Source organism: Mchenga conophoros, linkage group LG12 (genome assembly GCF_057382185.1).
Source record: "Mchenga conophoros isolate Kocher_MC1m ecotype Shallow Benthic linkage group LG12, M_conophoros_male_GT1.1, whole genome shotgun sequence".
Taxonomy (NCBI): Eukaryota; Metazoa; Chordata; class Actinopteri; order Cichliformes; family Cichlidae; genus Mchenga; species Mchenga conophoros.
Window position 1 is genome coordinate 35285177 of NC_140537.1, and position 22624 is coordinate 35307800.

At 40.5% G+C, this 22624-nt stretch overlaps 1 protein-coding gene across 1 annotated transcript in view; it reads right to left on the reverse strand.

Moving 5' to 3' along the window:
- The window catches only part of fras1 (Fraser extracellular matrix complex subunit 1), a 303829-nt gene that overhangs the window by 280059 nt on the left and 1146 nt on the right, over positions 1 to 22624 (reverse strand). The window contains exon 2 of the mRNA XM_085295515.1: positions 15411 to 15442. Coding sequence (XP_085151641.1) covers positions 15411 to 15442 — 32 coding nt within the window. The remainder of the gene's footprint in view (positions 1 to 15410; positions 15443 to 22624) is intronic.

The window sequence follows — 22624 nt, forward strand, 5'->3', positions numbered from 1 at the left end:
GAATGAGACTTGTTTTGGGATCTGCTGCATGTGTGAACACGGCCATCAGAGCCAACAGGGACAAAAGCGGGGTTGAATGTAACTCTTCTCTGTCTAAACACTTGTAGCTCCAAGAGCCTGCGGGCACAGACGGAAAGAAAAGCAGAGCAAGAAAGACAAACTGAGGCATGTGGGGGGGCTGCATGCTGGTATTTACAGATAAGAGGCACACTGGCTTGAATGGTGAGCTGGGAATTAAAAGCTCTGAATGAAGTGAGAAACAAAAGACCGACAACCTCCCAGACCTTCAGCGATGACACTGTCACAGCCGGCACCGGATGGCCCGGAGGGTCGGAGAGGTCAGGGGTGGGGGAGGATTGACCACAAAGGGGAGAGGCTAGCTTGTTTGTTTGCCCATTAGCCCACCAATTGGGTGTTTGCCAAAGGTTGTACCACTTCAGTGCAGTCCTCCATAGCTCTGCATGTCTGCAAAGAACTGGTGGGGAAAAAAGGCTTAGTTCCAGGCGAGAAAGCATGGCGAGCTCTCATTTAGGCCCAGCGGCAGCGCTGAGGCATGGCATAGCGTCAAGCAGAGGGTCTCAAACCAAGGTTTAGAGCCATGCGAGAGGCCTCTGTTGCATGAAACATGGAACAATAAAGTTTTTGATAAAATGATCAGTCCTTTTGGTCAACTGAAACCTTCTTGTAGTATATAAACCAAACTTCTTTTTTCCTTCAGTCACCCACATCAATCACCTTTCAAGGTAATGTGTTCTATATTAGTAATGCTCTAAAGAAAAATGTCTCATCATTCATCTCACAGCCAAGGCTCCGTCACACAGAGTGCTGGGAAAAAACAAGAAAAAACTCCAATGTCATCCAGCTAAGCAACTACAGCATAATCCACAACAAACTGCACTGGCCCCCCAGTTACAGTTCCACACTGAGCTACAATACCTGTACCATTTATATTACTCAAGCTGGACTTCCCCGATCTCACATCTTACCTGTACATGAAGAGACATGCCTGGACTGACAAAGCCTCGGGGAGAAACACGACTGTTTTCCATCCTTACATAGCCTTCAGGCACAGACTGTGAGCTTTGAGCAGTCCTATAAGTTTATTACAGCCACTTGGCACAAGTTTAATACGTTTATTTATTACATTAAGTTTGATATATGTGCACCACAACAATGTATTCCTTCCACAATTTCTTTCTACTTTACATCCTCAGTACAGACTCGATACAACTAGAGGACACATCATACAAACAATGCAACACACAAAGGTTTGTGTGACCATGAACTTGTGCGTCTGTTCACAGACTCATCAAATCAAACCACTTGCAAATAAAAGTTGGCCTGCAATAATCAGCTACCTCCCCCAGGCTCTGTCTTGGAGAGTAGCTAGCAGTAACAATAACAGTGTGCTTGGCACTGACACAGACGCAACAACTCTCCACCTGCTGCAGGTTCTGGTTAAAGTGACCCTCCAGCTCACAGCAGCGCTTCAGAGCCGGACAAAGACTGCTATCGTCGTGAGATTGCTTTATTCTTGCAGACAGATGCCAAAATGAGTAATCAAATATACTTAGAAGGACTTTAATATACTTCAAGGAGTCCTGGTAGGGAACTCTCCTTATGGAGCAAGACAATACAACCATGATCCATCATTAAAAATACCATATTACAAGGTGGTCCTTGCACATTTGTAGTTTGGCTCGTCCTGTATGTTATGTTAGTTCTTGCCGTCGTTGCTCAGGTGGAAATTAAAGCAAAGACTAACCTTGAAAAATCTTCCAGTGCTCAAAGTTTTCATGTTTTTGTCTTTACAGTCACGGATGTCTGAAGATGCAGATCGTTTTTAGAAAAAGTTTGTTTTTTCCCTGCCTGCACCACAAACATAAAAACAAATGAATTCACACCTAAAGAAATCTGTTTAGCAAGCAGTAAGGATAAAATGAACTGAAAAAAACAAAGTGCCATTTCCTCTCCTGGATGTTACACTTTAAGATTTAAACCACTGTAACCTGTAGCACCTTACCGAGTAACTCTAGAGTATCCTTGAAACTTTAATGCCTCTACGCAATCCAAACCAATCTCAGTGATGGACGTATTGCTGTATATAGATTTCCCATTGAGCAAAACAAATGGGGAACTGCTGCTCTGGCTCAAAAATATACACAGGAATTCAAAATGCAAGAAGCAGTTTAACTTTAAAAGCATCATGAAAAGAGCAGCCAGTGTAGGCACCTCACAGCCTCGGGCCACTTAATAATTCAGATGTGGTACAGCCACGAATGGCAAGTCCTCAGATAATCTATTTCTGTGTCCTGGGCCACAGTACTTCTGAAAAGCGCCTATTCTCCTGACATCAGTGCGGCCGGCGCTCGTCTCATTATGTTCGGAACTTCACACATCACAGGAGCAGGAAAAACCTCTCAAAGGGATAAACAGCGAGGCGCAGTGTGAGCGAGGTTTAATTTGGATAAATCAGCATTCACAATCTAACAGAACTCCTCAGTAAGCCGAGTAGGTAAAGAAAAACTCGCTGCAGTCAACGCGAGGCTTTATCCACTCAACAGTGGCAGTGACAGAAAGTGCAGCACAGCATGTCCCAGACTGAACTTTATGTGATGTTTATGCTGAGCACCAAACCCAAACGGATGAGTCGTCACTGATTGAACCGATTTAAATATTCTGGAAAACGAAAAGGAAGCCCGTCTTTTTAAAACAGAAACACGACATTACAATAAACTCCTACTGCAGGAAAAACTTGACAGACAATGCAGTGTTTATGAAGCTTCAACAAGCTTCATAAAGTTCATGTTGACACAAGATCAAATATAAAACATTAATATGCAGTGTGAGCGCTGCATCTGTTATTCATGCCACCAGAAAATCACCTAACAGATGCCAAAAAAGCAGCCATTTGATACTAGCTGTGTTTGTTTATGAAGAACGCTTGTGATGATTTACATTTTTTTCTTAAGGAAAGTTCAAAACCTGTCGTAAATTGGTGTAGATATTCAAAATGCTTTGCAGTAACATACCGATCTTTGCATCTTTACATTACAAAACTGTTGTTTGTCCATTTGTGCTTTTTTGTATTTAGGATTTCAAAGTTTAATGTGATACAGAAGAAATTTAAGGGTTAGCAAGGAACCCACTCAATCAGCCCAGTTTCACGTCACTTTGAGTAACAGTTATGAAAATACAATATATTTTTTGTGTGTTCGAGGACACGAATTGTCAGATGCGTCACCTTGGCAGTCAAGAAGACAAAGTTTTAAAAGATGTGCCAAAGGTTACATTTTAACTTAAACCGTTGTCATTTTCTAAACCCAACTAAGTCACTGTTACTATTTTAATTAAAAAAAACAAACAATGGTAACAAATGAGGTGTATATAACTCAAACTTGGTGTGAAAGGCAAAACTATTAGCTCGATCATCACACTTTTAACTTCTTAACGAGCCAAATATATGTTTTTTGTATACATGGGCACATCAGTACACATCAGAGCAGAGAGGTGAAATGTTGTGTTCAGGGACACAAAATAATGTTGGGAAATTTGTGTTGAGGAACAAAAACAAAAGGAAACACAAATCAATAACTTAAAGGTTGAGAATAAAACTCATGTGAGACTGGATCCATAACAATAATACAGACTCCAGTAGAGGAGCTCGTCTTCAGGGTAGTTAAAATGCAGAATGTGACACCAGGGAAATACCAACAAAGGTGAGAAGTTTTCTCTTTTCTCTAAGCTACACGCAGATGTTTATAATGTGAAGCCTTTTGGATTTTACAGACTTTTGAGTTGAGTTGCGTGAGATGACACACATGTAAGGAGATGTGGCAGGAGTATCATCAGTCAGAGCCACGGTCAATATGTCAGGGAAAACAATGGGTGCTGCTGTTGCTGAACATGCTGGGTCCTGCATAGCGCTCTACAATGCCCTCGCTTCATGTGATAAAGTTGGTAAAGTTTCCACCTCCAGACACGGTGTTCGTGACTCCACAGTCATCATTTGTCGACCCAGCTGAGGAATTCTTCTCTGCTTGGAGGAGGAAGGGGTAAAACCGACAGCCTCGTGATCTGATACATCTAAAGGAAGCAACGGATACTGGCTATAATGATGTCCCACCTGAGAGAGTGTGTGTCTGTGTGTAGTGTGACTTTACTGTGCTATACTTGGTGCTGTTCTAAGTTTATATATATCTCTTTGCTTTCTGATGCATACAGTTTCACTGTTTTCTCATTGTCAACAGTTATATTGTGTAAAGGTTTCAAATAAATCCTTCACATTTCATTTATGTCTGAAGACAAAAATGAAACGTGAGGTGGCTTTCAAAGTCAGTGCAGTTTTTTTTCCTTGATGTATTTATTGAGTTTTAAACTTTTACAATAACAACAGCATTAAACAAAACAAAAACAACAGAACAGAACAAAACAGACAAAAGCCCCGCCCCGCCCCTCCCTGAGCCTGGTTCTGCCGGAGGTTTCTTCCTGTTAAAAGGGAGTTTTTCCTTCCCACTGTCGCCAAAGTGCTTGCTCATAGGGGGTGATATAATTGTTGGGTTTTTCTCTGTATGTATTATTGTAGGGTCTAGCTTACAATATAAAGCACCTTGAGGCAACTGTTGTTGTGATTTGGCGCTATATAAATAAAACTGAATTGAATTGAAAACAGAGAACCTGGCTTAAGAATACAAGTAAATAAATAGAAAATCCAGATACTTTGATTATGAGATAGAGTTAGCAATACTCAGTGGCATGCTTATATTATACCAGGGCCTGTGAGAAAATAGCAGAAATATCCAAACCGGCGTACACCATAAATGAGTCCCATATTTTATGAAACCTGTTGTCCCTACTATGTAACTTGCATGTTAGGAAGTCTACTCACACATATTCCAGTACGTCTGCTGCCATTGAGTCTTAGATGGGGCCGTGTGCGTGCTCCAGTTCAACAGGACACATTTCTTTGCAGTCAGTCAGTGCAGTTTTGAGAAAAGTGTAAAATCATTTAGCATTTAAGTCTTGACTGAAAGGTATTTATTGTTTTGTCACAGACTTGAAGTCACTGTCAAACTTTGTATATTGTGACAAAAAGGTTTTTGTTGTTTGTGATGTTTTGCACAGGTGAGTCTTTCCTATAAGATGGCCTTAACTGCTTTGGGAACTGCATCAGCGCAATGAAGAGTAACCGTAATGAACTGATAGTTCAAGATAGCGCTGCAGCATTTTTAACAGAAAAAAACATGTTGTGGATCACAGTAATTGGCCTATAAAATAATAAAATTACCTTCTAGCTGTGATTTAACTGCATACCAAAAAGTTACAGTTCCTAGTTTTCTTAAATTAGTCAGCTCAGTCCTTTCTCAAAGAGAATATCTATATTTTTCACCCACCTTTGAATATTTAAAGACTGTTAAAACACCTTCAGTAACAGCTAATGGACGTGTTGTTCTAATAATAACAAAGGTTTAATTATAATGTTGCCTTCATCCTTTATGATCACGCGTTATCATCAAGAAAACGCCAACAAAACTAACACTTCAGACGTCTTAAGTGGAACCTAGTATGCTTTTCATTATTTTCTATTATATAGTTACTGTTTTCAACAGTTTAGTTAAATTTGTGTAAATCTTATAAGTTACAATCTCATGTTTCAGACTGCTCCAAATGCTCGATTTCCTGTATTTCGTTCTCCTTTTTGGATTCGTATGATGTCATAGCAGATATTTATAATATGGTCATCTCACCTCACAAATGGCAGCTGGTAACAAGGTTGTTATGAGAGAGAGAGGAGATAAAACAGCTTTGTCCAGAGAGAAGATGAGCTGAAGGGCTGTACCAAGACCCAGTGTAAGATAAATAAGGATTATTCTGAATTGTGAATCATGCAAAGCTACTCTAGTAAAGCCCAACAATAATAAAATGGATAAAAATTATCATATTTTGTCTGCTTCAAATCAAGTTGGGTTTTCCTGTAAACAGTAATCAGACTGTTGGTGACAAAGATGCCCATAAACCACTCAGGAGCCAGAAATACTGCAATATTCATTCAGTTTAGCTTTCCAGTCGATGTTTCCTCTGCTGGTTTCAGGTGACCCCACCAGCCCAGGATTTCTTAACACGCTTAGAAGAAGAAATTGCTGACTCCGACTTTCTGTCTCATGCGAGTAAAGTGAAGTCGGGTTGCTGCTGTCAGATTTTGCACATTCTCTGACTTTGTTTTTGTCGCAGACTGTCACCTTTCAAATCGAGCTTCTTCTGCCCAAGCCCTCATCCTGTTTTCACTTTCATATCTGCTTTTGGCATTTCAGTATTTTCTGTTTTTCTGGTCTTGGCTCACTCCTGCAGCCGTGATGTGCGCCTGGGGTGAATGTCTCATCACTCAGGGGGTGTACAGAAATGAGGTCTGATTTGATTCGATCACATGGGTGGTTTAGAGCCCTGTATGGAGAACAGCAGTGGTCCTGTGGTCAGTGAGGAAATATCACTTCAGCTTCTGCATTAATCCACAAAGGAGCCTTGAAGAAGACAGTTTACCTCGATATACATATTCAGTCAAACAGCAGTCAGATCCTCTTACTTCTTTTAATATCATTTTTCACCACTGAACCCTACGGGGAACTGCGCTGATGGTTATGAATATCCGTGATGAGGATATTACACCTCGGCACAGACGTCTCTCTCTCTCCTTTAAAAGAGCTTCTTGTATTTGCCTTCACTGAACTGTTTTAATTCGAGTTGGAGATGAAGTTTTTCTAGCTAGTTTTATTTTTAATTTTTTTTACAGTCAGGCTCATCAAACTCGAGTTGTGAAGCGTGTCGGGCAGCAGCGGCGATCAGACATACTGCTGAGATTGTTTTTCTGACGGTGACTGGAAGTCTTGTGCAAAACTATTTTCCTGAGAGATCACCTTGGAGAGCTGCACACACGTCGAAAGCTGTGATGCATTTCCACTGCGGGAAAATTATATACGGAGTTTTACTTCAGAGGGGAGGCCGTGTGAGGAAAAGTGATGAGGGCTACTCAGATTCAAAAGGTCCACAATGTCATCAACTACCTGACTCGCACACCCTTAAAAAGCAACATTAATGGCGTTGATCATTCGTATGCTTTAAATGTTATTCAAACATATTTACAAAATTCTTCTTTCTGATTGGCTCGTGTGAGTCTGTTTAAACTATTCATCAGGATGCTTCAATATTTAACCATCGCTCTATATCAGTGCTCCACAATCTGTTGACTATAGCAACAGCGCAGAGTCTGCACCAGCTTTGGAGACAAAGTTAAAGAGGGAAGGCTGATATGGGGTTAGGGAGGAGGGATGGTGGATATGGCGACCGTGGCTCAGGGGGTTGGGAAGCGTATCTGTAACCGGAAGGTCGCCGGTTCGATCCTCTCGATGCTCTCTGTCCTGGTCGTTGTGTCCTTGGGCAAGACACTTTACCCTACCGCCTACTGGTGATGGCCAGAGGGGCCGATGGCGCGATATGGCAGCCTCGCTTCTGTCAGTCTGCCCCAGGGCAGCTGTGGCTACAACTGTAGCTGCCTCCACCAGTGTGTGAATGTGAGAGTGAATGAATAGTGGCATTGTAAAGCGCTTTGGGTGCCTTGAAAAGCGCTATATAAATCCAATCCATTATTATTATATATTTGACAATGGATGTTGAATTGAAGATTCATGGATGTAGTGAAGGAGGGCTGGTGTGACAGAGGAGGATGCTGGGATAGGGTGAGATGGTGGCAGATGACCCACTGTGGCGACCCCTGAAGGGAGCAGCTGATAGAAGTAGAAGAAGAAGGACCGACTGACTGAGATTAAATCTATTTAACAGCTATAGCAGGGGTAATTTATCACTACTGAAACTAAACTGGAAACAAACAACAACAGTCTGAGATGGGAAACCAGCACCATGGCATTTTTTTCTTATTTTGATTTGACTTGTAAAGTTATGATATGAAGTTATGAACACTTCCAAAAGTTCCTGAATCTAGATCTGGAACGAAAAGACAACCAAGCTGTTGAGTCTCAGTGTCCTGATTTAAATTGATACACCAATTAATCTTATAATTCATCTTTAGAGACGGATTCGTTGGTGTTCAATCTTCTTTTGATCTCTTCCTCCTCTTCACCGATTGCATTATATCGTGTGTAATAAAACAATTTGCTTTACAAATAAACTTCACAGTTATTATTATTCTAAGTTGGGCCAAGCCCCATTACTCACGCTGCCCATAACTTTTTGAATAATCCTGCTAACCAGCAAACACACAAACAAACAAACAAACAAACAGATAATCATAATCTACTTGGCAGATGTAAAAAAAAAAGAGGGGGGGGGGGGAAGATGTGGGGTGAGTGGTCATGGTTTCGGGGTCAGGCTGTGGCTGAGTGGAGCGAGTTTAAACAGCATGTCGTCCAATTAAAAGTGTTTATAATTGTTCCAAATGGCTTCCCTTGAAGGCAGAGTCAAACTATCCACACCATCATCACCACCTAATATAAAGAATGAGGGTATCTTAGCATTAATTAACAGCAGATAGTGCTGAGACCAAAAAGGAGAGAGACGTCACAAACCTTGAGCATGTGAGAATGTCTTCAACGCTGCACATTTCACCAAGCAGCTCCCTCAAAGCAATAACTGCTCTAAAGTCGACCATTATTTGCTCCGGCACGTTCTTATATGAAGACATGAAAGCTATTTACAGGCTACAGCAATTCAAACAAAAGGAAGTGATCACAGTGTCAGTTTTGCACGTAAACACCGAACACGTGGACGACTCTAAGAACCGTCTGCGGGGCTGCAGAGAAATCAGAGCAGCTCAAAGAGACAAAAGATTTGCTTTCCCAAGTGCAGAGCAACAATATTCATTACCCTTTTATTGTTTACTATGGTGTGAACTCTCTGCGTGTGCATTATCGTGTGCATAATTGGACATGTCACAAGCTCAGCTGAGGAAAATAACTACTGGAGTCCTACTGAGAGGAATAACAAAGCAGTTCTTATTAAATCTGGAGTAAAAGTCTAAATATGCATGGAATGAGTTAGGACTGGAAGAAACTTCATTCTTCTAAAAACACATTTAGCAGTTCACTCCAAATGACACATTACTGTAATGTATCATCTTTAAAATGCAGCGCTGAAGGGGTGCAGGACAGGTAGGAACAGGCATTGTTAGGTCAATCCCAGCTCTGCTTCTTTGTAAACATACAGCTCAGACCTCTGTCCTGGTAGCGCTATTCTTGAGGTGCCCTATATTTTGATTCCTTGCGGACGGGTGACTTGCAATGCTAGGAATTCAAGCCTTGAGGGGCAAGTGATATATTTGGACATGGTGCTGCATGTTGTGGAGGCTCGCTGTCCTTCACTGCAGGCTTTAAACTCTTTTTCAGCGGCACGTCAGGCCCGGTGGCACACTGCACCGCTGCAATAAGTGCGAAGCATGAATCTGTCAGACACATGTACTACACGTTACCCACAATCCCCTCAGCTTTGTACTGTACCGCCTGAGGGTGACTGAGAAACCTGAACTCCCGCCGACAGAAGAATTTGATTGTTTAGGAACAAATGCTTTCTATTTTTCTGTCACTACATATTTCAGAGAAATTACGCTTTCTTTACTCCACAGAAAAGTAAGAACATGAGGTAAGATGATAAATACTGCAAACCTTTCTGTTCTGGTTTGATAAAATTAAATTTTAACCATAAACTGTACATAAAAGATGGAGTCACATTGCCTGAGGTTTTTTTTGGTTTTGTTTTTGTTTGTTTTTTTCCTGTTACTCCTTTAAAGTGGATCTTAACAGATTTGAACATGCATGAAAAGAAAACTGCAGTTCATCTAACTGCCACAAGAGGCTCTAAAGTGTCTCAATCCCCTCAAACTTAAAATGCTTAACTTTACAGCACTGGTGCCTTTAGACCACTGTAATGGATTATTACATTATTGCAGTGTCGTACAGACACTCAAGAAGCTTATGCTTCAGTTTTGCTGAGTTCTAGTACTTAAACCAATGGTAAACAATACTCAGCAACTAAAATAACTAGTCATATATTGGGAAAAACATCTAAAAATGTTGGTTCTAGATTGGAGATATGAGGACTTGCTGCCTTTCCTTCCCTTAAAAACAAAAATGTGTAAGTTATGTAAAGACATTGTTGGGTTTAGGACTTCTGGGCACTCAAAACAAGCAAAAGAAACAAAATACATAATTTATAATAAAATCAAAAGACTAATAATAAAAAATAAAGACACTTTATTTAGAAAGGCCAGAGAGTGAAACAGAGGTGACAGTCAAAAATGTATTCAGTTTAAAAACATTTAAATGAATCAATTAAATAAAGAGGCTCTTTCTCCGCCGGCAGCCATGTTGAGAAAACGCTGTAAGCGTTCAGGCTGGTATGAGCTGCAAGTTTGGGATATTCAGGATTTCCTCAGGGTGATGGCACCGCTGAAGGTCTTTCTGCAGACTGTTCAGGATGCTCTACAACCTCCAGGGCTGCAGCAGAGACACTGATTGTGATTCAGTCAGTGAAGAAATCCAAACAATGGCAAAGTTTGATCACGGGAAAACTTCTACCACGAGAATTCGACTCTTACATGTGGGAAAATTAGAACTTGTAAGGCCTTTATTAACATATTAATACTGAAGAACAAGTCAGAAAAACAGTAAGTATTTCTACAGCAGTGCTCACAGTGATGCCTCCCGAACACTAATTGTTATTTCACACATTGGCTGTTGGAAGATCAGACAGTTTGCTGCCGGCTGTCTGAACGGTTACTTGTTCTGATTTCCCAGATGGCTGCTGTCAAAAGACAATTTTAAATCCATCTTTGATGTAAAATAGACAGACCATATTGTCCGAATCTCCCCAGCCATCTGTGTGTCCAAATGTCCTTCTCTTCTAAATCAAAAAACATTCAGACATAAACTGTATATAAAAGACAGGAACAGCACCAGTTAGTTAGTGAGGTCTCTGAATATGTGAAACAGTGCACGTTCATATCTTAGCAACTTGTAAAGGACACTTTAAACCATGCCCTTTTATCTTTACCTTTTTTACTCTAATGGGGACGTTAACTTACATAAAGTATACTACTGTATTCATGAATACTTGGACCCAGCAACTGAGACCATGAATTTATTCGAAAACCTTTTATGAATAAATCACAACATCAGAGAAGTCGACCCCTGCTGGCCATTAGCAAGAATGCAGCTTCAAAGAACTTTGCTTTTAGAAAGCATAGTTCATCTTTTATACGCGCTATCTGAACCCATGCATTACACCTACAGGAGCTGCTTAGCCGTTGAGACCCATGTCATGAAGCTCTGCAGACACTCAGTCAGCAGAGAGCTGGCAACTTTTACGGCACATGGTGCTCTGCAGTTTAGTGCTGTGGTTCTGTGAATGCTTCCACAAATTCAGTCAAGCACCTAGCCGCGAGGTGCTTCATTTTATACCATATGGCAATGAGACTGAAAACACCTGAATTCAAAGATTAAGAGGAGTGTCCCTTGACATTTATCCAAGTATCACTGAGATTTGTGTGAAAACGCTTTGGTATGCAGATGCAAACGTCTGAAAATCCTTTTAGAAACCCAGTTACATGTAGACCTGTAGACCTTGAAATCATGGCTCACTAAGAGGACTCCAGCAAGGGAAGACCATGTCCTGTAATCTATGTCTGCGACTCTGACTGTGGAAATCAGATAAGTTCATTTCCTGGAATCTTAGAGTTTTAATAAAGCGCTGATTCAGAGCCGACACGTTCCTTTTAAACGTTTTAGTTTCCTGATAATCATTCATGTCCCTGATGACAGTTAAACTATATGATGATAACAATATGAACACATGCATACTGGATGTCAAAGCCCTTAGTAAATGCAGTACTTTTACTACTACTAATAAAAGTCTTCACTTTTCTTTACTGAAACAGTGAGGTTCATGGCAGTTCATGTGGCTGGAAATCCAGTTTTTCATGCAGTGAAGCCAACTGTGACACTTTTCCTGAAATGTATAAAAAATGCTCGTACGTAGGAAAAACATTAACTCATGTTTGACTGATCAATCAAACCACACAGCGTGAGTAAAACCTTGTGTATTTGAGCAGGCCAGAGAGGGTAAATGAAACGTGTGAGCACAAGTTGTAAAAAATAAAACTGCTGTGTTTGTCAAACTTATGTCAAACGTATGACTTTAACCATGAAATCGCTAAAGCGCTGAAAATAGCTGCAGGAAGTCGCTGAGAAAGATATGGGAAAACTGGCTCACTGACCTGATATGAAATAGGTCTGTGGTTTAAAATGCCTGTCAGCTCATATTTATTTATATTTATAATCACGCCTCTATGTCTTTTTAAATTTAGTTGTGACGAGTGATCAGAATGATCTTTGTTCAGGCACTGACAGAGTTATTATTGGCATAAATCAAGCCGATCGCTAAACCAAATCAAATAAAGAAATTAAAGTCTGGAAAAAGAAGAAAGAGCACACCGAGGACTTGTGATTATTTTCACCACAGAACCAAACACACAGAAGGCCCTGCAGGCTTTTACCGAGACCTGCACTTTAATCCGCGTGTTTCTTTTGCACATTTGTATCTATGGGCCCCCCACTCCAGGTGTTGAGGGGCCGCCACTTACTTTGAACTCCAGGAGGGCCTTTTCCCAGCTGCGTTCGAACATGCTGGGACGTCCCTCCCGTCTCTCTGCCCTCATCTTTTCCCCCCTCTGTTCCACCCTCACTCCTCCTCCCCCCTTTTCCCTCCTAAAACACTAACTGAGCCATCCCTGTCTTTACGGCCCTGCTGCAAACATTCCCCTCCTTCAAAGCGGAGGGAAAAGTAACACAGGGGACAGGATGTGTTTGTGTGCATTTACAGGATTGCAGGTATGTTACAGCTTGCTGCTCTGAGCTTTGCTGTAATTACACTGATGACACAGCAGGAAAGAAGCAGGAGCTCATCATTAGTCTACCTGGGAACCGCAACTCTACTGCTGAGACCCTTGTTTAAGGCTTTTTAAGAGAGTTTACCATTTGCTGCAAGACACAAAGTGCACAGCAGCAAATTTCCTTCTTTTCTTTTGTTTTTCCTCAGGTTCAACTGCTAAAAGGAGAAAAAGATAGGTTAAGGCTGAATCGTTTCAAAGTGCAAGCTGTGCTAATAATGAATGACTTTAACAGGTCAGCTTTTCTTTCTTTAAGAAGCCTCGGGAAGGAAACGCATTAGAAACATCATGTAGACCCTCAGAAGTCTTCACTTAAACCTGGCTGACAAATTTCTTTAAAGACTCACGGCTCTTTCAGCCAAGGTTAAAATCGTGTAACTCACAGGAAAAAAACAAATCAGGGTTTTTATTAAATATATAAAATCTTCAAAGAAAAGTGTATTCTGATGAGGCAAAGCATTATGACCACCCCTGCCTCAGGTGCTGGCCGTCCTTTGCCAGCCTGTTGAGTGATTCCTGTTTTAATGGTTTGGCCCTTGTTGGCCTGTTACACCTGTTTTGGCTTAATATGTGTATTTTCACTGTGCACATTTCATGATAATTTTTTTTATGCAGCTGAATTCAACAGACAGCTGAAAGACAGACATTAAACAAAGAAAGATAACGACATTAAACATTTGAAAAAGCATTAGCGAAATGTAGTCAGATCAAAAAATGGTCTTTTGACTCCACCCACTATCTCTACATATATATTATGACATAGAAGATACAGTCAAATGTATTCCACCGTCTAACCCCCATGAAGGGAACTCCTAAAGCTAATGTGGACAGTGTTAGTGCTGATTTTAGTGCCAGTCCACATTAGCTGATAGCCAAAGCCTCTTGCTGAGTATCTGCAAGCTGCTTTGCAACCCACCTCCAGCCCAGATCATCATTTATTCTTTATCAGATTTAATCACTGCAGTGTTTGTTGTTATTGATGCTTACTCTGTTCAGTAATGCTAATCTTGTTGCTGCTCTGCCCTCGCTGGGCTTTGCGTTTACGTTCAAGAAAGGTCACGGAGATCCCAGAATAGAGCCATACAGATAAAAAAGAAACTTTATTTTTCATGATTCTGACTGAAATAAGCTTTAAAAACTGCAACGTATGTCCACTTTATGTTTGTCCTCATCCTTTTTAACATGAAATATGGTGCGGAAGCCCAAGAACGAACCTGCAAGAACCCTGATCTTAACCAACACCAGTTCGAGCACTAACTTGCCAAACCAGATGCAACTCCTGCAGCTCAGCAACTTGACAAAGGTTTGCAGTTATCTGGAATTAACCAGACTAAATCTCTATCTATCATATCGGGGTGAGAGCCACAGCTTCCATTCCAAGTGCTTACTGGGACTGAAAAAGTAAACAATCAACATTTCTGCTCATGGGATTACACAAATGCACATTATGGCTATGGCTATCCAACAAACATCATACACTTACTTACATCTCTACTATCATAATGAGCAGATACCTCTGCTGCCACACAGGTACAACAACCTCGTTGCTAGTAAAGCAACATGATTGGCCCATATGTTTCAGAATTTAGCTGTTGATTGGCTCTTTGGAGTCTATTAGATTTACCGCCATGGTTCTCTCTTGCAAAAGTCATCACCCAACATCACCCACTTTTCCCACTGCGTCTCAGTGTGAAGAACTCATCAATACCTGGTCCCAGAATAAAGCAGACAGACTGAAATCAGAAGAGTGCACCCGTGTGGTGTAAGGGGAAAAGTTAATAGGCTGGTCTGAGTTTATAATCATATAAATTACATCTGTGGGCAACCCCCGGCTGCCTGCACAGAGGAACAAAACCACTCCTCATCTGCCGATGCCTCTAGCCAAACACGACAACTTTAAACATTAAAATAACTCTCAAGCAAAGATATGAGTAACCAGCAGCCGGGTTTAAAGAATATAAAGCAGAAGCACACCTCAGAGCGAAGCGCTGGATGTTAGCCAATACCCAGCAGAACCACAAGAGCAAAGCTCATCATAAACTTCTTTTAAACTTTTTTTTTAGAACAGCCTAACCTTCAATTGGCAGCACAGCAGGAGACAGCAGCTCATCTTTGCTAGTGACCCTGCATCGCGCTCTTTCATCGCCATTATCAAACACAAAGCCAGGATCTTCTATGCATTATTGATGAGACACATCTTCTTAGCTACTTCTCAAACAACAGAGGATGCGCAGCAACTCCTACCGATAATACCTCTTACCGCCTATCCTCGAATACACACACACAGGTAAGAGCTTCAAACGTCAGTCACACCAACCTGCTCAAGTCTCCAGTGAATAATGCACGAGCTAAGACCCATTAAGCCATATAAACACAACAGATTCTGTGAACAGTAGGGACGGAGATTTAAAGCGGTGCTAGGCAAGAGGTAGGAGAGTACAAAAGGAGTTGGTGTACCTACCGCATGCAGCGCTCCTTCATAGATACAAGCTCCTGGGGTGACATAGAAGGAAGAGAGGGAGAGATACAGAAAAAAACACACCATTAGTATCAGAGTTCAGTCTGAATCATACCTGTGAGAGGATCCTGCAGATGGTTAAACAGCAAACGAGCTGTATGAAGGATAATCAATCAGTTCCCCTGTTAAGATGCAGGTTTATAAAGTTCTTAGTGCGATGACAAGCTCTGAAAGAGATCAGGACATGTCTGCAACACAGAGACTCGAGCCCAGTGGGATAATAATACAAAAACAAGCTTATAAATATTAAAGTTTCATGTTTGTAATTGACTAACATACAGTTTTGACCAAACAGTTACACAGCAATGCACCACTTTGCTGTAGTTATGCTTCTAAAAAGGTTTGGAAATATGTAAACAGAGCTGGGATTTATTGAACTCCTAATAACTATGATACACTGCAGAAATGAGAGGGGGTAGCTGAGGCTGACAGGTTGGGTTCCTATTACACTGTAATCAGGTAATCAATGTTATTCACCTGCCCTGTGAGTGGTTTGATACTTATGGCTAATCAGCATGTTTAAAGACATAATCTCATGTGTGGATCGCCAAGCAGCCGTATCAGTAGAGACCACACTCGAGTTTTTATTCATCGCATTAACGTTCTAGATTTTAAAAAAATCTATTTCACTGATTATTATGAACAGAACAATGAAATGACTGTTATAATGACTGTTATTTTCATATTTTATACATCTATTATGTTATTAGACCAGCTGAGTCGCTTAAAATTTCCCACCAAAAATGGAAAATTTTATAATTCCCTAAAGCAGGGGTGTAAAACTCTTTTTATTTCATGGGCCACATGCAGCTCAATTTAATCTTGAATGGGCCAGACTAGTGAAACGCTCCTTTCTGTCACTGTAAAGAAGTAAAACTACACATTTAAAATTAATGAGGTGTCTTAATATAAGAAAAAGAAGTTTCAGTTTTTCTACATGTTGAAGAAATGTTGTAGTAAATAAAAAAGAGGAAATAGTTGTTGTCTTTTTCAATCTGGACCCAAGACAGGAACTTTTCTGTCATTTAATTATTTATCTGTCACTTAATTACTTTTGTGAACGGCAGCAGAAAAAGTCTTAATCAGGAGAAAAAGCTGTAAAACTTATTAAAACATAGTTAAAAATCCCAAATCTATCCCGTCCACATATTCCAAAGCTATCGAATGGGCCAGATTAGTCTTTGCCAAAGCATTTCTGGGCCCCAGGCCTTATGTTTGACAACCCTGCCTTAAAGCAACCAAAAGTGGCCTTTGGCCTTCTTCATATCTAAGACCAGAATACAGACAGACTTAAAAAATAAACCGTAAAATCTTTGCACTAATAAAATCAGGGTGAAAAGGCCATCGTCTGACTGATGAATAATGTGTCGAATGTTTTTAAATTGGCACGTGGAAACAGCAGGTATGTGTAAGTTTAATATTTCTGGTCGAGGTCGGTCTGTGAGTAAGCGAGAGAAATGTGAGAAATGCCCAGTCTATGACAGAAAACAATCCTTGAGACTAAAAAAGCCTGGAAAGACTAGAAATTGCTTGCGAGGTTGAAAACTGGAACCTGAGTAGAGGAACCAGGGGAGTATTTACACTGGGGAGAGTGATTAACTGATTGGACACGGGTCCAGAACTATGACATTATGTGAAAACAGCCGAGTATCTAAAGAACCTCTATTCATCCACACTGCTTTTATCTGCAGTACCTTTACACCAGCTATAACCTTTCTCACTTCGATTGTGCTGCAAGCCAATCAGAATCCAGTAATGCATCTTCTTTGCTTTTTTCTGTCTCATTAAACTAAGCGTTTACCGACATTTGTATTCACGGTTCAGCTGGAAACAGCTGCCGTTAAAAAATTCCTTTAATAAATGTGAAACATGCAACCTTTAGACTGAAACTGCAGGGTGCCACTGATTATCTTTGCTCCGTCTGAGAGCTAAATGTTTAACAAAAACACAAACAGATAGATGGACAGGCAGCACGCGCCTCGGCCCAGCCGGGGCTCCGAGCCTCACGACACCAGACCTGGGAAATCTAAGCTGCCTCAGGGGAAAGTACAGAGGTAAACATTTACCATAATGGTCGAGATGGGAAAACAAGAATACAGTTACAGTTATGCCCTCATAAAGGATGCCCGAGAGCGAGTGTGTTTATGCTGCTGCACCATGCTATAGTCTCTTTATCACACTGTATGGGAGAAAGAGTGCTGTGTAAAATATAATCTGGTGGTTTAATCAGTTCGGGGAAGACACAGTGGAGAGGTTTACTTTTCAGTTCTGCCTGCTAAAGAAAAATCCAACTAACAGTTCAGATTGTAAACAATTATCAACACTCTTTGAATCTCAGGCATTAATTAACAGATTAAATGTTGGTGTCTTTGAGAGAGAGTGTCATTTTATCTGAGCATGGGTTTAATATCATCTAGTTTGCAGGTTTTTTAAAAGATGGATTGTATTCATATCAAGTGCACACAGGGATTTCTGGCACAACTTTCCCTGCTCCCAAAGTACATGGAAATCCTTATTTTTGGTCTCACTTGTGTTTTAAACATACAGCCTTTTAGATTATTGTTAAAATCATCTATGATGGGAACAAAAGTTTGCTCTTTGACTGTTTTTTAATGAATTTTATTTACACAAGCGTCTCATGGCCCTTTATATTTTAGAGGGAAAATTCCACAGATCAGATCCTCTATGAAAGAATTGGGAACAATATGGCCACGCCCACCTGACCAGCCCACGTGAGGTAGATGGAAAATTAGGATTCAAATACAAATAAGCACACTTCATGCATCAGCTGCTGTTTTTCACATTTCAACTAACAAACTCTATTTGATAAACTAGTGATTTTACTGGAAATGACAATACAGGTTTTTTTGCTTTTATTTTGAAGGCAGCTTCAGTGTAAATGTGTTGCAACAAAGGTTTATAAGGGTTTTGAGTTTGCTAGCCTTGAAAGATGTCAGCTCATACTAAAAAAAGACATTTCAATTGAGAAAAAGAAGGAAACTGACTTTTGCTGAGCAGGAACAGACATCTGAACCTTTGCTGCAAAATCAACAGGAACTCTTTACAGAGTGACAGCAGTCGAGACTAGCTTTGTGATTAAACACAGAATTACAAAAAAAAGCCGTTCTCCGATGGCGAGCTCATCAAAGAGTCCTTTGTGTACTGCTGTTAATTAATGCACTTGTTCAAGCCAAATGAGAAAAAAGGAGGCAGTCGAAAATGTGCCCCGTTCCAGGTGAACCCTAACAAGACTGATCAAGGACATTCAGTTGAAAACAAAGCAGACGAGTTTAACTTTTTCTCCTCAGTTTCTCATCTTTACTCCTGGACTACAGAAAGAGTTTGAGATTATGGAGCAGCTGGCAGCAAAGCGATGAATGAATGAAACTACAACAGAGGCTGAAATGGGACAAACTGACAGATGTTACAAACGAAGGCTGTCCAAATCTGGCGGGGAAAACATTTCTGACTTTTGAAGGCAAAAGAAAAAGTGAGTGAAATGAAATCTGAACTGAAATGAGTTTTTTTGCATTGTGTCATACATCAGGTGTAGTGTGAGTCAGTGCTAAGACTGAACCATCACAGACAGCTTAATTCGCCACTGACAGAGCGCTTCAAGTCAGCATCACCACTGGATTTTTTCTTCCTCTTTCAAAGAGGAAAACATTCCACAGACAAGGAGACAAGGATCTCCCTTTATATGTGAACAAACATTCTCAGTGATGCAGTTTAACAAATCCAGAGAGAGATCCTCTCTCAGTGACGATCAGCTGTCTGTTATCAGCTCAAATGTTGAACCGACTTTAATGCACATTCAAGCCTAAAACAGACTAGATTTCTCTCACTGGGGTCAGAGACGTAAAAGACGAGCTGAAAAACTGCAGGTGCAATCAAACTACAAGCAGGACTTTGTATAAAGTTAAAAGTCTTTGAAATTTTGTCAAAATGTGCACATTTTGTTCACAACTATTTTTGTGAAAGTTGTTTAAGTAGTGATAAATCGTTGGTGCTTTACCTGTTTCGTATTCCCATTAGATAATTTAAAATCATATCTTACCAGTTATAAAGAGAGCTTACTGGTCTGGTCCCCTACAACAGTTAAACTTTCTCATGTGGCCCCTTGGGAAAATTAATTACCCACCCCTGGATCAGCTTATCTTCTATGAGGATATTTGGCAATGGCGGTAAGGAAGAACTCCCTTTTAACAGGAAACGCTCCCCAGCTGAATGAGAGTTAAGAAGGAGACGTCATCTTTCGTGACATATTGAGGGATGAGGGCAAAGGGAAGACAGAAAAGATGAAAATATGGGAAAGAGCGGGCAAAAGTTGGTGACATGCAACAGTTGGATATAAACGCATCAGAGAGAAGTGCTCAGTGCATCATGGGAAGTACCCCAACAGTCTGAGCCTACAGCAGCATAACTAAGGGGTGGTTCAATGTCACATCGTCATTTTTATCTGAAACGAAAGCTTGAAATTGAATCTTAAAAGTAGAGACGGTGTCTGTCTGCCGAATCCAAACTGGGAGCTCCATGAAATCGGAGCCTGACAGCTGAAGGCTCTGCCTCCCATTCTACTGCCACAGCACAGCAGTGGTGTCTCCCTCACGACTGAGGTGCATAAAACAAAACACTGTAACACCTTCTGTTAATTCTGGGTTTAATAGGGAGCCAATAAATAGAAGCTAATATGAGAGAAATATGATCTTCATATATGGTCTCTGAACTCTTACTGCAGCATTTTTGATCAGCTGAAGGCTTTTTTCACTGAGCTGTTAATAAAGAACTACAAAAGTCCATCCTAGAAATAACATATCCACGAAGCAGCATTTCAGCTTCTCTCTGACACAGGATGTTTCTCATTTCTGTAGATGGATTGTTGAAAGTGCAAGTTAAAGGATACATCCTGGACAAAAAATGACTCCAATCACTGTAGTGATGGAGGCTGAGGGAAAGCCATCTAGAAAGGAAAGTACTGATTTATGATACTTGCACATTTCAGCATGATAGTCTCATAAATAAGTGCAACCTTTATTAGCCTTTTTGAACTCAGTAATGCCAAGAAAAGATGCCGCATGACGGCTAAATGATGGTAAAAAATCTGTCTATAATCTGTGTTAATCACAGACCTTATTTCAGGAATTTAAGCAAAACTTTTTAAAACATTAACCTCCTAGCAATAAATAACATCTGGTTAGTCTCACTGCTGCACCTCAGAGTCAGGTTCAGCTTTTATAGGCCACATATCAGGTAATGAAACGAGGGCAGCTCCTAAACTTGGCCCACATCTGACCCACACAAGATACTTGCCAGTGTCATAACCGAGGTGTGAGAGCAACAGGAAGTCTGGATTAAGCACAAATGTGTCTGCTGAGACCAAAAAAACCCCCAAACATGTATTGTCTTCATCATCATCGGGTTCTAAAACCACTTGAAACAGCAACAATGCCTGTATCCTTGTTTGGACTTTCATCCCTCCCTCAAATTTGAGGGAGGAAAGAACTTTGTTCGGTGGAAGATAATGGAGGATTATGGAAATCTGAAATAGGAAATGTTGTTCAAATTTAGATTTCATTGTCCATTTTCACAAGATGATTCTTTGTGAACAGGATCTTAAGGTATTAAACGGTGTTTGCTGGCAGTGAAGCCTTAAATGTCTGATCAGCTCAGGACAATCACGGCCTAAATACGTGTAGACTTTGACAGTACAGGCTGAAAATAAGATTACTAACAAAAAACAAGGACTAGATTTGCACACGTTTTACCACAGCTTCATATTTTCCTTTGATATCACATGTTGACACAGTTCATCATCACCTCTGAAAGAAATGTGCCACAAAATGAAATGATCAGCGCATCTTTTCGCTACAATAACCCAGAAATGCTTTGTGTTGAAATATAATCATTTGTACTGTTGTTCTAATCATTTAACTCCTATGATTAACCCAAACTTAAGCCTGCAAACAACCAAATCAATGTTTTATCAGATGAAAGTGCAGTCAAACTTCAAAGTGTTTAATTTACATAGACCCTGAGCTGGAATGCTTGCATATTCAACAATAACTGCCTGGATGAGTGCGACTCTAATCTGATTCGGTAACAGATAATAATTCTGCAGATGCTCAGAGCCACACTCAAAGCTCTACAAAGGAATCTTAATTGAAAAGCACTAATCTCATCATGACTCCAAACATTTGTCCAGAAAACGCCGTTCTCAGCTCGGCATTCAGTCCATCCTGCAGCACTCACTGTTGATCACATTTGAACATTTATAACCGTTTTGCTCTGCTCGCCGATGCCAGCATGCTCTCTTTTAAGCGCAGAAAGAAGCGAAGGGGTACCTTGCTTCATAAAAGTTTGAATCTGACTGAAGCAAGTCCTGCCAAGCAGAATGAACGCATGCCAAGAATAAGAGAGAGGATGCTAATGACTTTGGTAGGCATATGGTGCTGCTGCTGCTGCTGTTACATGCAGGCAGAGGAGGTTTTCACCTGGCAGATATCAGGCTACAACATTAACCATGCCTCGGTCTGACAGGAGGAGTACAGAGAAACTATGAATGGGTCAGTTAAGCAGCAGCACTTGCACAGACCTGCTTTAGATTCTGCTCTTGACAGTCCTGTGCATTATAACTCCTCTAATGGGAATATCGTAGCCGTGCATGGGCAGCTATTTTAGATCTGATGCAGAGTTATGAATATTTATACAACACAGAGGCCGTGAGAAAGACTGGATTTAAAAAGAAAAGGTGTTTAGATATGAATATGAAAAACTACAACAAGTTCATGTGTTGCTTTTTAATTCAGATTCATTTGCAGTCTGTTGAATGTGACTCTGGGTACCTGCAGAACTATTATCCAAACAGAAGATTGTTTTGCTTAACTATGCCCGCCTAAAATCGGGAGTTTAAGAGTGTATTTAAGTCTGGTCCTTTCTTTGAGTTTCACTTTCTCAAATTGACTTTGAAGTTTGGGTTAAAGACAGATTTTTTTTAATTACTGTTAAGGTTATATGAGGTTACTCTATGTCTGTGTTTCAGTTAAGAGTATTTGTTTCTCTACAATTAAAGTCTGAAATTCTGTTAAATAACTCCAGCAGCTCAGTTAAAACAGATTTTCTTTTTGTCTTTTCAGTTTTAACTCGCCTAACAAATGCTT